General features: G+C 29.6%; 1 protein-coding gene across 1 annotated transcript; it reads left to right on the top strand.

Annotated features, from left to right (window-relative positions):
• The first annotated feature begins 6,955 nt into the window (after positions 1-6,955).
• Positions 6,956-8,327, top strand: LOC118028839 (transcription repressor MYB6). Its single transcript, XM_035032564.2, has 3 exons — positions 6,956-7,183; positions 7,266-7,395; positions 7,591-8,327. Exons 1-3 carry the CDS (start codon positions 7,054-7,056, stop codon positions 8,063-8,065), a joined length of 735 nt encoding a protein of 244 aa, XP_034888455.1. The 5' UTR covers positions 6,956-7,053; the 3' UTR covers positions 8,066-8,327.
• The last annotated feature ends 7,969 nt before the right edge of the window (positions 8,328-16,296 follow it).

The raw sequence follows: 16,296 nt of genomic DNA, 5'->3' as shown, positions 1-16,296 counted from the left end.
CTGTCCACATAGATAATGCGAACAATGGTTGGCATTTATTTTTGGAACGTTAGGCACCGGCCATCATCCCCATAAACATCTAAAAAGACCTCATAAATTACTTAGTTTTCTGGAAGGAGCTGTGATGAAGCTAAAAATATTCACACATGAATCATAACAACATGGAGATTCACCTTGAACTCCTATAAAAATTCTTGTAAGAAATCCCTAGATCTCTGAACTCAAAAATATTCTTGTCAGAAGTCCCTAATTATTTCATGTATGATCATTAGAAGCCTTTCAGCATGTCCTGTGATCAAAATATCAAAGCCCTCCTATTAGCTTGGCAGCAGAACCAACTAATAGTTGTTGACATCTGTAAGTATAAAGCTGAGCAGGTGAACAAACTAAAGAAAAAGTCGCAAGGAGATTTCACAATAAATTAACCAATGTTTGAATTTGTCCTACTAACCGTTCCTCTCATCTTCTAACCGCTTGTTTATATTCATAAGACGGCAAGGATAAGATTCGAATCCCAAGCCCTCACATGCTTTGCAAGCAAATTGCTGTATTTATAGACTTTGTAATCGATAGTAATCTCGCTGTCAAAATAATAATTGTTCTTCAGAAATGTAAAACTAGAAAACTGAGATCGATGGTTAGCTCTTTTACAGGTAGGATAATGAATAGACACCAGTCAATATAGTCTAGCTCCTCGGAGTTGTGAGCTAGACTATTGTTAATTCTAGCACAGTCATCGGAAAAGCAACAACTAATGAACTTTCTCAAGGATAAAACAAATATATTGGACTGTTGGACAGCCAGCTGCTGGTCAAATTTCAAGGCCATCAATTTGCTAATGAAAGTTCCAAAGGCTAAATATGTCCATCCATGCTGTGTCACCTTCTTGACTTCAATGTTTACTGTATCTAAGCTGAGCTTACATGATTTCGTAGTTTTCTTGAATACCAGTTATGAAATATCAACGCTGGATCTGTCTAACATGGTAGGACCGTTTGCTCTCGACACGAAAGGCTGAGTCAGCTGTTCTTGATCATATGCAAGAGCTATTGTAGTACAAGGATGCATTGCATGCATGACTGTTAGATGGTAAGATTTCCATAAACCTACCAGTCCATGCTCTTGTCTAACCATGTGCCAACATTATGCATGAATTTCTAAAAGTGATGGTGCTTGTAGAGGTCAAACCATAAAGTATTATTCGAAAGCCAAGAACAGAAAGTGAATACAGAAAAAGGAAAAATTCATGGTGAAACTTCGTGGTATATAACTATAATTTAACCCTTCTCTGCAGCTCATCCTGCACTGTCTCCTCTTCCAATATGCAATGTGTTTTCTTCAACTATTAATTTGACAGCATATTATATATCTTCTAATTTTAAGCAATAAATATATGGAAACACTATATATTCTCATATTTATTTTTCCTGTTGAGTACCAAGTAGGGAAAATCTGGAGGAGGCAGCAGCAAGTTTACAAGTAGGTGGTTGTATAGTTTTCAGGTAGACATGGCTTCCCTTGTAGGGATCGTTAGTGGTCAGTACAGCAATATCTTATTCAACATTTTCACCTGCTAGATGTGGGATGTCTAGCGCTGCGCTCTCTCTCTCTCTCTCTCTCTCTCTGTGTGTTTTTCTGAGCATTCTGCAGCTCTTATTTGTTGCATTAGCTTTACTCAGAATGGGGTCAAAAATAAAAATAATAAATTGGATTTTATGATATTTCACCCGTGAGGAGCACAAACAAGGGGTTGTTAAAAAGGGAAGCAATGCTCTACTTTTCTAGGAATTAAAGTAAAAAAAAAAAAAAAAAGGGGAAACTATAACGTCTGTTCAAATATAACATTTCTCCGTTCCGACAACTGAAAAACAAAAAATCGAGTTTTTCTATTTGAAAAATATATTTTAGAGATTCTCCCGTATTTTTTCAATATAATTTTTCTACTATTTTTCAAGGAAAATATATTTTTTAATATACACAAATCCTTTTTAACAATGCAAACATTAAAATTATTATATTTAGTTATTGTAATAAATTTAATTCTTACTATATAAATTTAATATGAAGATCTACTATTTTTAACATATTTTTGCTTGAAATTAAGCAACTTAGTCTACGAAAGCTGAAAGAATAGCTGCTGAAGTTTGGGGCAGCCTTCTTGCCTCTCATTTCGTATACCAAAAAAAAAAAACGTTGAGCACAAAAAATGAGCGTAATTTCATTTAGTAAATCATAACCTTTTGCTTATGGATTCAAGTTCAATTTATAAAAAAGAAGGAGATAAATTCATGATCTAATAGTCTAGCTAGTTAGACACTTTACATTTCAAATTTGGATTCATTCTCTTAGATTTATTTTAGTTTAGTTAGTATTTTAAGACAGAAAAGAAATGAGAATACATATTTTTTTTATATAAAAAAATAATAGATTGGTAGTTTGTTTGGGTTGGTAGCTCAAACAAACTTTCTCATCCCTTTTTCTTCTAATTTTGGATCCTGAAAAAATTATTTCAATGCTTTCTTGGTAGATTCTTTGAAAGTACACAATCTTTTATATATATATATATATATATATATATATATATATATATATATATATATATAGGGTTGGTGTCATTTTTAGCTAATTGTCTCAATGCAAAATGCATCATGTTTTACACAAATAAAACACCTTTATTCTTGATTAATAGTTATTTTTTAGCTATCATGTCACTGATAATCACCAATCTCTCCATCAATATAAAAGGCCATCACACAAAAACTAATAGTGAAAACCAATATTTTCACTAATGTCTAACTCTTTACATATTGAAGTGAGCCGACGTGATCAAGGTCTATAAATAAATTAGATCAACAGATAAACACAATAAGTCATAATTTTTCTTAGATTCAACACTTTTGTACACTTTAATTTTCCTGTACATTATTCTCTTATACACTTGTTAATTTAGGTATCAAAGCATCTTTTATTTTACAATGGATTTGTTTTCCAAGAATAATCAAGTCTAAATACCAAGCCTATATTCAAGTTCGCATGTTTTGTCCCATGATCACAGCTCATGAAAAACCTAATCTTTGCATGAGATTTTTTCATGACTTTATCGGATAAATACTAAAAAAATATATAACTATATTTGATTGAAGAAAAAGATAGAATTAAATAAATCTTAAAAAAAAAAAAAACAACTTTGAAATAAATTTTATACTTTTAAAAATAAAGAAATACACAGAGACAAGCCTCCTTTTTTTTTTTTTTTTTTTTGAGAAAGTAAACAAACACCAAAGCCAAAAGAATTTATAACTTAGTTAGCATTCATGCTTCTCAGTTTGAAAGTTTTTATTTATTACCATTCACCAAACCTGGTTTTCTCAGCAAACACAGCGAAATCCCATCCAATAATTTTAAATATGAAACTTTGAATTAAACTTATGAAATATCCTTTCAAAACTCATGTTTCGTGAATGGGCATTGATTTCCTCAAAATGTTATATAATGGCAAAGTTTCCTGCAGCACAGAAGTTTTTTTGGTGGCCCACGAAATTTAGACTTAAAGATGTGCACGGAATTCTTGGTATTAAAAAAACTCTTGATTAATTTAATAATAATAATAAGTATAGACCACTTAGAATACAGAGTAAATAATTAAACTCAACTTAAAACTATTCAATTAATAATCAGAGGAACATATTTGGAACATAATCAAACCAGAATCATATATATTGTATACTATACTCATTTAGTTACATTGAATGCAAAATTAAGGATATTAATTAGAATCACTAGCTAGTGGTACTGTTTGGAATGCATCTCAATGACATCACTGGCAGCACAAGAGGATTCTCACTTTGGATTTTTTTTTTTTTTGTTTCTTGCATGTACTAGGGTTTTGACTTTCGATTAAATTCATAATCTTTCCAAAAATATAAAAACTTGTACTCATAACTATGGATGACTGATTTGCCATCACCTACAAATTTTGTTACTTATGCATGCATGTATTTGGTTACAGATGGCACTACACACATCTGTATAAGCAAATCTATATTCAACCGGGTGAGACTTCATCAAATCATTCCCAATTGATTTAACAAGTCAACTCATAATCTAGTTAAATTTTAAGCGAGATATGATTTGATTTTTTTTTTTTTAAATATCATTTTGGATTGATCTAATTGTTTAATCAAATTTCTAACATTTATATAAATTGAAAGATATTTGTATGAATTTTATCAATGTTATTAAACTTGATCTAATTTTAGTGATACTTGATCAGATCAAACTCAATTGATTTGACATATCAACTCATGCAAATCTCAAATGAGATATGATTTAATTTTTAATTTTTTTAAAAAATATTATTTTAGACTGCAAATGTTATTCATGTTACCAAAGACTGCTAAGTATATGACATGACATCATTCACATAATGTAATAAATACAGTGATAATGTACCCTTCTGATAGTGAAACCTGAAAATATTTTAATAGGATGCATAATTAGTTTTTAGTGAAATCAAGGAATGTGCGTCTTGGGATATGCATAGAAGAATTCAATCCATTTAGGTTATTTATTGCTCCTTATTCTTGTTGGTCGATGATACTTATAGTTTATAACTTATTGATGATGATATGTATGAATCTGAAGGTCATGTTTTTATCTACGGTCATATCTGGTCTTAATAGTCTGTATCAGAATTTAGACGATGTCATATCCCACATTGGCAGGTGAGGGATTGGTAGCTGACCTTATTAAAAGTGATAGTTGCTAACTTGTCATATGTGTTTTTGGGCGTCAAGCTTAGATGTGGGCTCGCATCATCAAGAACAAAACCGTGAGGACAATAAGGCCCAATGCGAATAATATATGGCAAGTTGGGTCAGGCTGTTACATTTGGTATCAGAGTCGACCTCATTGGTTGTCCGGTAGTGTCGACGGGGTCGTCAAGCTCCTTAAGGGGGTGGATTGTCATATCCACATCGACAAGTAAAGGATTGGTAACTAGCCTTATTAAAAGTGCTGGTTGCTTACTTGTCATACGCGTTTTGGGGCGTCAACCTCAAATGTGGGCTCGCTTCACCATGAAGGCGATAAGGCCCAAAGCGGACCATATATGGCAAGTTAGGCCAGGCTGTTACAGATGATCTTAATTATCTATGTCAGAATATAGATATTTGTTTTCATTTGTTGATTGATGAGTTGAAACAATTGTGATCATCCAGGGCTTTAACAAATTATGCATCGAGAAAACATAATTTTCAGATGAAGGCAACTTTCATGTGGGTTATCAGTTATTTTATTGTGTATGGAATGATTTTTTGTCGGAGCACGCCTGGAAAACTAGCATATTCATATTGTATAGAAAATAAAAAAAAAGGTCTTCATGTTAACAAATGGTGGTAAAATATCTTTTTATGATTGTCACAAGATGTTCTTATCATCAAATTACAAGTACAAAAAGAATATAAAAGACTTTTTTGTTGGCAGAGTTGAAAGAGATGTTGCACCGCTGCTACTGTCAGGTGAAGAATTGTATGACATAGTTTCAAAGTACGAAGATATTATATTTGGTTTTCATTTTGGTAAGCAGAATTTTCTTGATTTTGGTTTGACTCATAATTAAGTGAAGCAAAGTATTTTCTAAAAGTTTTTTTATTGGAAGACCAATCTTCTCCGCCATAACTTTGATGTCATGTACATTGAAAAGAACGTATTTGAAAATAATCTTCTCCGCCATAACTTTGATGTCATGTACATTGAAAAGAACGTATTTGAAAATATTTTCAACACGTTTATGGACTTGAAAGAGAAGACAAGGGACAACATCAATGCTAGAATGAATAAATTTTTATTTTGTTACTGTAAAAATATGGAGTTGATTTATAATGAGTCACGGGTTGCAAAGTCCAAAGCTAGCTTCGTCTTAGGTAAAAATGTACAGTTACTTGTCTACTAATGTCTTAAGAGTCTATGTTTTTTTAATGAACATGCTTCAAACATATCAAGGTTAGTGAATTTGAAGAATTGCAAATTATATGAAATGAAAAGTCATGATTATCACGTGTTTATGAAAACACTTATTTAACTAACTTACCGAGATTTATTGTCAAATAGGATATAAGATGCACTTATGGAGATTAATTACTTTTTTAGAGATATTAAAAGTACTAATAGAAATGAAGCAGATAATTTTTTTTTTATGTAATTTTTATGTTAGTAAATTTATTTGTAAAATTATTATCAATAGACCACAAATCACCAACGAGCGTTTATCTGATGCATTATTTTTGTCCATGAGCTTGTTGATAAGTTTCATGTTGATAGATTATGAGTACAAATATTGATAAAAAAATTTGTCAGTAGATCTAAAAATAAATTCTATTAACCCAATTTCTGACTTGAATTTGTAAGTTGATTACTGCACGAGACATGGTTGTGTAATTATGAATTTTACTAACAATTATGATATAAATCTATCAACATTGAATATAAAAGCATTTATTTAAATTTTCACTGGCATTTAAACAAATGTTTTTTTTTTAATATACAATGTAAGTAAAAATATATAACAATCACCATTAAAATTAAGAAAAATGTCACAAAAAATATACAATGATGTCAATTATAAAATATAAATATTATAATAAATATCTATTATAAAATTTACTTTATCAATTTTTTTGAACAAATGCCATTAAAAAATATTTTTTTATAGTAAAATAAAATAGTTTATTATTCACGTTACCAAAAATTACACAAGTAAAGAAAGTGATAGGTACTTAACGGCAAGCAACAAGAACGTCAAAGGAAGTAGCTTATCCACTCTCAACTGCAGGACATTCTCATATCTGTAACTCACCTCAAAACCACCAGTCCAACTGTCCAAGTCAACCCTCCATGCGCTTCACACCCTTCCTTTTCAACTACTTCTATAAATGCATATCTCCCCTGCCGTCGACTCGACTCCTTGTTTCACTCTTTCCCAATTTGTCCTTGTCTCTCTCAATCTCCTCCTGCTACAATTCTTGGAGCCGGTGAAGGGAGAGTACCGGAGCTATGAGAAAACCTTGCTGTGATAAACAAGGAAATAACAAGGGAGCTTGGTCCGTGCAAGAAGATCAGAAGCTCATTGATTATATTAAAACTCATGGTGAAGGTTGTTGGCGATCTCTCCCGGTGGCTGCAGGTATATGTATGTTAAATGTTTAGCAATATTCAAGCTATCTATATATACAAGCTGAAGAAATTTGTGTAATTCTTCTCATCAGGTTTGCACCGCTGTGGCAAAAGTTGTAGGCTCAGATGGATAAACTATCTTAGGCCAGACATAAAACGTGGTAACTTTGGCCAGGATGAAGAGGACCTCATTATCAAGCTACATGCCCTCCTTGGAAATAGGTACGATCTCTCTCTAAATAAAGGAAAAACATAACCACATCCATGGCATATATATTGACCTTTCAAGGGGTTGGTCTGAAGGTCAAGGATGTGAGCGATCGATTCCTCTTATGGCTAGATGCAAACAACTTAATGTACTTATGTTTAAGAAGCATAATATGCTAAAGAATGGTGTTAATTTGTGTGGTGCTGTAGGTGGTCATTGATAGCAGGAAGATTACCAGGAAGAACTGATAATGAGGTGAAGAACTATTGGAACTCCCATTTAAAGAAAAAGCTGATAAACATGGGAATAGACCCAAATAATCATCGGTTGAGCCAAATTCTTCCTCGTCCTCAAACTGAACCTGCTCCTGTTCTTGCTACATCAACTACTACGGGGTCTAAGAATACTATTACAACAAGCAAACCAAAGAAATCATCAAATGATGACAATGATAGGGTTTCTGACACAGCCAGTTGTCTTGAAGATGATTGTAAGTCTATGGTGAAACAGCAAGTTGCTACTTCTGGTTCCTCGAACATTAATCTTGATCTCACCATCGCAGTTCCAGCTTCTCCTGGTCAAAAGACCAGTTTTGGAAACGAGCAGCAAAATTGCAATTGGGGCAAAACTTGCCAAGTTGAGAGTGAGCCAACATCATTGCCGACTCTAATTCTTTTTAGATGAGGCAATTCCTTGCCAGCCTTGGCATGCAATGAATTCAGGTAGTTGCCTGATGTTCGTGGAAATTAAGTCAGCTAAGATGTCCAGCTAGGTTTTTTTTTTTTTTTTTCCTAGCTAGTGAAGGAGAATTATTTTGTCGATAATTATTACCACCTTTATTGCTGAATAGTTAGAGATTAATTTGATGTAACCTGCTTTTGTTGCATTTAAGCAATAAGAAAAGGGAGAATGGATGGCTAATTAATCTAGCTCCTGATTAAATAAATTAACTAGTTTCAGCTTCTTCATGTGTGCACACATAGCTAGGATTATAGTCTAATTATTAATTAATAACTTGTATCCTCAGAGTACATATATATTACATTAAAATTTAATTTCTAATTTATTTATGGCCAATGGATCTTTGATCCAACTACTGGTACGTACTAATCTATGGGTAGGCAATGTTGTAATAGGATTTTCGAATTTCATTGTTTATAATGTGTGCCCTAAGGGAACTCATTTTACGTTTTCCTAGATAATTAATATTACCAAACTTGTAAGGTTGACGGTGGAGCTAGCTGACGATACATTTCAAGTCGCAACATTAATGACAAGAGGAATTTCATAACGTATTAGACAATGGCCAGACTAAATGGATTGTAGAGTGATAATAATTATGGTAACTGTTTGCATGTGTAATCTACTCTTAGATATTATTCTCCTTATGTCTGTCTATATATATATATATATAATAATTTAAAAGGTGTTTAAAAATGGATTGAAAGATTTCGTATAAAATATTGGGATGTGGATTGAACAATTTGGGAAGGGGATTTTGATAATTAACAAGCAGATGGCCATATTTTATCACTTAGCCCATTGAAAATGGCATTTCCCAGCCCGGAAATGATTATTAAGATTAAAATGGAACCTGATAAATTAGTGACAACTTCAGACAATAAACATTTTTCCATGAATGTGAAGGGTGTGTTTGAAAATGTGGTAAGTATTATTTTTGAAAATATTTTTTGTTTGAAAATATATTAAAATAATTTTTTATTTAATTTTTTTTAATGTATTTATACATCAAAACGATGCAAAATACTAAAAAATAATTAATTTAAAAAAAAATCAAAATTTAATGAAAAGTAGGTTCAACTTTAATTCGAAACGGAGAATACATTCTAGGCTATGTAATTGAGCTTGGGCTTTTCTCTCTATGCTTGATTTTTCCTACAAAATAAGTATTTTGTCGGAACAAAAGACTTTTTGTGACCTTAAATATATGAGGAGAAATTGTATAGATGAAATAGAAAATAGTAGCAGAATATATATGATCTCTTTTGTGTGTGAAGTTTGAATTGTTTATGAAATTGATTGTGTTAGTATGGACATGTGTTGGCCTTGAGTTAACTTGCATTTTCTATTTTTCTGCTTCAATGTTTACCTAGTAACCAAGGCATTTATATTATGTCAACTTATATTTCTATATTTCAATTTTATAGACATTAATTACGTAAACTTATATTATGAAATGTGGATGGTGGTGTTACATGTACCGGTACCTTGATGCGTAGAGTTACAAGTAACTCATGAATCATGAAGAGTGATGTTATATCATTTGTGGAGAGGTTGTTGCTCGTTATCGATAGTGGTTTTGATTGTGCTATTGGTAAAAAAAATTTGGTGGTTAGCAGTGATAGATATGGATAGAAAATATTCACTAGTAAGGAAAGAGATGTTTGTTCTGCATAGAAAAATCTTATATGCACTTGCTAATGCAACACTAATATCTTTGGAATAAAAATATATTGAGTTATATCCTATGCAGGTGAGAACGAAGGTGTGAGAGAAAAGAAGAGAGAGAAAGTAAGGAAAGAGAGAGAATGAAGGGAAAGGGAGCAAATATGTGTGAGAGAGAAGTAGAGAGAGAAGGAGAGCAAAAGAGATGGAGAGAGAAGAGGGAGAAGGAGAGGGGTGGTCTAGTTGTTCAGGCTTAGTCATGAACTAGATAGGTGGCCCATGCTATGTTGTAGGCCGGGTCAAATTTTTTCCAACTCCGAAAAAAGGATATTCATAAGACGATAATCCAAGACAAATATTTGGGTTAAATTTACTAAAACATGATCCGAGATATGAGACCGAAACAACCCGTAAAAAGAAAAAACGTAAAGAAATTATAAAGTTCAAGATTTAATAACCTAATGTCAAAGATTAAAAATAAAAAACGATTGTAGAAGAAAACCTTAGTTAACTTGGGTTAACTTGATGAACCACAAATCAGGAAATGAGATCGGGATAAAAAAAAAAATAATTTTAAAAGAAGAATCTAATAAAAAAAACCAAAACTCGATTAAAAAAACATATAAAAAAAAAAACTTGAGTTAACATACCAATTATTATTATTAGGTGATATTGAATCTATCTTCTCCTAAAAAACTTGCTTAAAAGGTGAGATTTTCCCCCATTAATCACTTTCACAACCGATATGCAAACACAATGTATTAACAAAGACTTCTCGTACATATGACCACTATTTCTCCATTTTCAAGATACAATTCCCTAAGAGTTCAATGTATTAACTTTCATGTGCACTTAAAAAAATTGTTCATGGATGAAAAAAATGTGGAATTATTAATACATATCCAACTTTGAGGCTAAAATAACATAATTAAAACTTCAAGGATTAGGACTTGGTTTGAGGATTTATGTTAGTATGCAATTTAATTGATAGATAAAAGAAGGATAGAAGCTAAATGGAAACAGCAATGAATTGAAGTGCCAAATTTGAAATCCACAAAGTGCTAGTGGTCAAAGCATATTTGTAAAATCCAACTTGAGGATTGAGTTTCATGTAAGGCCCCATTTAAAAATATGGGTCATCTCATATTTTTTAAAATTTTAATTTTTTTATTAAAAATTAATTTTTTATATGTTTTCAGATTATTTTGATGTGTTGATTTTAAAAATAATTTTTTTAAAAAAAATTTATTTTAATGTATTTCCAAACAAAAAATATTTTGAACTGCAATCACAATCTATATAGGTCATAAGAGAGTTTATCTAGTTCAATTTTTAAATTTTTTAAAAAATAATTAAATAAATATTATTTTAATTAAAAAAATCAATAAACTGCCTAACAAATCAATTCAGATTTATTATTACTATTTTTTTGTCTTTAACCTGTGGTATTGTTTCTGGTTTTAATGACAACAGCTGGCCAAAGTAAAGTGTAGGTCTCCTTTGGTTTTGTCGTTTTTCACAAGAAACTTGTTTAAGAGTACTGGATCGAGCTTAAATGTCCCTTTTCGGACATTAAAAGCTGATGTCGGATTCAATTCTTATCTGGAAGATGCATTGATGAAGCTATACATCATGAATTAGTGAACCGTCAAGGCAGAGATCGGGAGTGTGATAATGTTTTTTTTTTTTAAATATTTTTGATATTAATGCATTAAATTTATTAAAAAAAAATTAAAAAAAATTAATGTTAAGTAAAAAGAAATTAAAATTTTTAAATAGATTGTGTGGAATGCAGTTCTATACTGCTTTCATGAAAGCATTTGGAAATGTGGGCAACCTGTATTTTTAAAAAAATATTTTTTTTTATTAAAAATTAATTTTTTTATGTTTTGAATTGTTTTAATATATTAATTTTAAAAATAATTTTTTAAAAATAAAAAAATATATTATTTTAATATATTTCAAAATAAAAAATATTTTAAAAAAATAATTATATCTATACCTCTAAAAAATATTAGGGATCTCCAGGCCTTGGCCTGTGGAAAACCATGATCTGTACTGTGAGATGCTTTATCAACGAACAAAAAAATGGAAAACAGAAGCATAGCTTTTAAGACATCTATTACTGTTTGTAGGGCACATGAAAGTTGAAACATCAAGTCCTGTTATTATCTATTATTCCCCACATATAGTTTTTTTTTTCTTTTTTTACCCAACTGATTACCTTTAATCACGGTTGTTTCTTAGTACAATGTTATGTAACCAAAAACCAGCTAGAAAAGACAAAATCTGATCTTATTTGGATTGAGCAACCGTGGGCCTTATGTTTAGAACAATTCTCCCTAGATTTAATTAAAATCAGACTAGGATTAGATTTTAAATATGCTGGTTTAATACCAACTCGATATGCCATATGTGTTCTTATTTCATAGCTATTTAGATAGTTGATGTTAAAATCAAGAGTTGATTTATAAAATTATATAATTTTACAAGTTAATAGATATTTAATATGTAAAATTAAATTAAAAACTCGTAAATCTAATAAATTAGATATAACTCATTTAAAATCAGTAAAATTAGACCGAATTTATGAGTTTATTAAACTTAACTTTTGAAACTACACTTAATAGGTGCAAATTTTTAAAAAATATATAAAATTTTATTATTATTTTTTTTTACAATAGTTGCAAATTTCTTTTTAAAAAAAGAGGCTCATTTAAACAAAACAATTTATACCATTTTTATTCTTGTCTATATTTTTATTTTTTATCATTCAATATATAATTTTAATTCTAAAATAATAAATTACATTAAAATCTTATTAAATCCGATCTTGTTTTTTTCAAGGGGCATTTAGCTATAATCTTATCTTATATTTGACATCATTAGATTAAATTTTTTTTTTTTTTTGAGAAACTCTTTCTATTAAAAAAAATCTATGTCAAAAGATAGCATACAATTTTTATAATGTTTTCCGCGTATTTATTAAAAAGATGTAATAATGTTACAATTCACATCATATAGACAAGTATCGAAATAAAATATAGAAAATGTTTGGAGAGATTGTAAAAACTTGAGTTTCATGGGGTTACATTGTATGCTTTCTTCTAGAATTTGAGTACCATTTAAGTTAGAGTTTTATTCTTTAGGAACTTGTTGTGATGGAAACAATCAACTTATTATTATTATTAGGTTCTTATTTATATTTTTCCTTTTAATAATTTTTTTTTATATTAAAAAAGTTTTGTTCCGAGACATTTTATTTATTCTTGTTATTAATTTCTTGATTCACATTATCTCTTTCTTATTTTATTTAGATTACTCATTGATTATAATGTTATCGATTCTCTTTATTAAATTTTAATATAATTTAATTTCTTGAATAAAATTATTAATATATAATTAATTAAAAGATTTTACTTTTAATTTTATAATTCAAATTTATATTATATTTTTTGTATCGTGTTAAAAAAATTTAACATCCTTGAATTTTAGATTTTACTTTTCGGAATGCACAATTTAATTAAAATTCTTCAGCTAATTTTTGTATTGAAACATGGGCAAACATGTCGGTTCTAGCTAACCTTCGAAAGAATTCCAACTCAGGCACGAGATATGGGGCATTGACTGTGTCTAGGCTTGCGTGGAGCGCCACCCCACCTCACCTTTTTCAAATCTCTAGGCCATAGCTTACGGGGATTGTTTCATTTTATACATGGTTGGTGTCGGTTCTGTTTCTGTCTTTGTGTGATTTTTAAAAGCATTTTTAGTTTAAAAATAATATTAAATTAATACTTTTTAGTGTTTTTTAATGTATCTATGAAATTAAAAATAAATTTTTTAAAAAAATATTTAAATACATTTTTCAAGCAAAAAAACTATTTGAAAAAAATACATTGCATCACAATTCCAGACATACGTATATCCATAAACAATTTAATATAGGTTTTTTTTTTTTTGTAAGAAAACAATAATTTTTTTTTTGTTTTCAATTGAATATTCATAAGCACATTTTAATTTTAATTTTTTGCATATTATTTATATAATAATTAAAATAAATAATTGTTAATTATACTCTCCAAGAATCCACTGTATTGTTTAAAAACTATGAAAAAAATTAAATATTATTTTTAACATAGTGTATTTTAATTAAAATCTAAAAAATAAAATATTTTTTTAGAAAACAAATACTACCAAGCTGTAGAAAGAGTTGAGTTAACCATCTAAATGGTGGGTCAATGGTAAGAGCTTGGGACCAAGAGGTTTGTTTCCTTTGTGGTCTCAGGTTCAAGCCCTGAAGTTGCTTATATAATGGCCACTGGAAGCTCACATGGTCGTTAACTTCAAGGCCCGTGGGATTAGTCGAGATGCCCGCAAACAGACCCAAACACCCACATTAAATTAAAAAAAAAAAAAAAAAAAAGAGTTGAGTTGCTGGAGCCCAGGACATTGAACATGAATGCTTCATCTAATAGAAAGAAGGTAAGACATAATAGTGGGCTTACAAAGCTAGGCATGGGTGCTTGGTTTTTTTTTTTTTTTTTTTTTTAAAGGGTGAAGGACATGTTTTTTGTCTTTTTTTTTAATAAAAAAAAAAGTGCATCATTTATATTGGTAGATATTGCAATGTTTGCTGGTTAAGATTCCAGCCTTTTGAGGCGGCTTAAAAGTCAGAGTCTTAGTTTTGGGAGCTCCAAAACTCATTTTCAATATTTTTTTCACTTAAAAACATAAAAAGATATCCTAAGAATCTCGTTATATTAATTTATATCCTCCAAACAACATTTAAATGGTTAAAAAATCTATAATTTACCTGAAGAATAATAAATTTTTCAAGCCACGATGTACTTCTTCCAACAAGTAAAAAGTTCAAAGTATTTTATTGATACTCCTCTTATCGAGACGAATCTATTGATATTAAAATCCGTATTTTTTATAATTGAAATGTGACAAACCTACTACTATTTTTGTCCTTCTCTTTCCAGCACTTTCACTGTTTTCTCTGAACACTCGAGAATAAAATAAGCATAACCAGGTATTTTTGGACTAAAATAAAGTTTTTCAAGAAAAAAATAATAATAAAAAGCCTCGATTGTTTGTACATTAATTTTTTATTTAGTTCTTCTTCTTTATTAATAGTATTTCATTAAATTGGATTTGATTTTGAAAATATATCAAACACCTTAAATTCACAAGAATGTGTAAAGGAAAAAAAATCTCAACATATAAAATACTATTAATATAATATATAAGGATAAAATTAAAAAAAAAAAAGTTGTATGATAAAAGAAAACAGCATTATTCATCTAACATTGCTGTCGACAACAAATCTAGGTAAATATACATTAACCAATAATAATAAAAAAACTGTATTCATTTAGTTTTATTTTACAATAATTCAGTCAATGGGATTTATGAATTTTAAGAAAAAAACAAAAAGATGGAGGGACCGTGAAATGACAGGACTTATTCATTTCTTTGTTTACCTATCATAAAGAGCGTCGACGTAAAAGTATCATTTGCAAACTGGCAGCCTCATCGGATTGACAACTCCTGCCGGTTGATTTTACTTGCCAGTGATGGTGCAGGTTTTACATTCATATCACATGCTGTTTATCTGGTTTTTTTAGTTAAATTATTTTGCTATGTTAAAATATATTAAAATAATATTTTTATATTTATAAAAATCAACATATCAAAATAATATATATATAATAATAATTTTTTACAAAAAAAAATTATTAAATTTATTAGAAACACGAATTGATCCGCGTTTCCAAATACAACCTAAATTTTCTGTGAATCTGTTGTAAAAATTGAAAACAACAATTAAGTTCAAGTTTATATTATATTGTTTTATCTAAAAATTATTGATCATAGCTGCTAACTCAGTTATTAAATACTTACAGCATTATAAAATAAATATAAAGAATAGATACATATTAATTATATGATCCGCACTTGTTGTAAATTAAATATTTTTATCTTTTACATAAAAAATGATATATATATATATATATATATATCCACAAAGGATAAACTTTTTGATCGTTGTCATATGATGGGCCTTCTCATGCTTAATCAGCGGCGCCTTATAAGGAGAGTTAGAAGCGTAGCTCGTCCACTAGATCTGGCTTGGATTCCAAGTTTTGACCTATCAAGTAAATTTCCATAATTTTCTCAGTTCACGTTCATTTTCCAAATATTCATAATAATTAGCCAATGGTCTAACCTGGACAAGGATTTGACCCGAATTAAATTTATGGGTTGGATAGACCAACCCGACAAGTTAATGAATTAATTTTTTAGTTAAAATAATATTATTTTATTTTTATTTTAATAAAAAATACGGTTTGAATTAAAATCCAACTTGAATAAGTTAAAGGATTATTATTATGACCTGTAGAGCTGATCAGGGAAGCTTGAGATGAGTTTTTTTTTTTTTTGAGAAGAGTAATTTAGATATAAAAAATCATTTTCATTCGCAGTCACTTCGTTTTGAAATTTCT

This window comes from Populus alba, chromosome 17 (genome assembly GCF_005239225.2).
Source record: "Populus alba chromosome 17, ASM523922v2, whole genome shotgun sequence".
Classification (NCBI taxonomy): Eukaryota; Viridiplantae; Streptophyta; class Magnoliopsida; order Malpighiales; family Salicaceae; genus Populus; species Populus alba.
The sequence above is the reverse complement of the archived record's forward strand: the minus strand, read 5'-3'. Positions and strand labels throughout refer to the sequence as shown.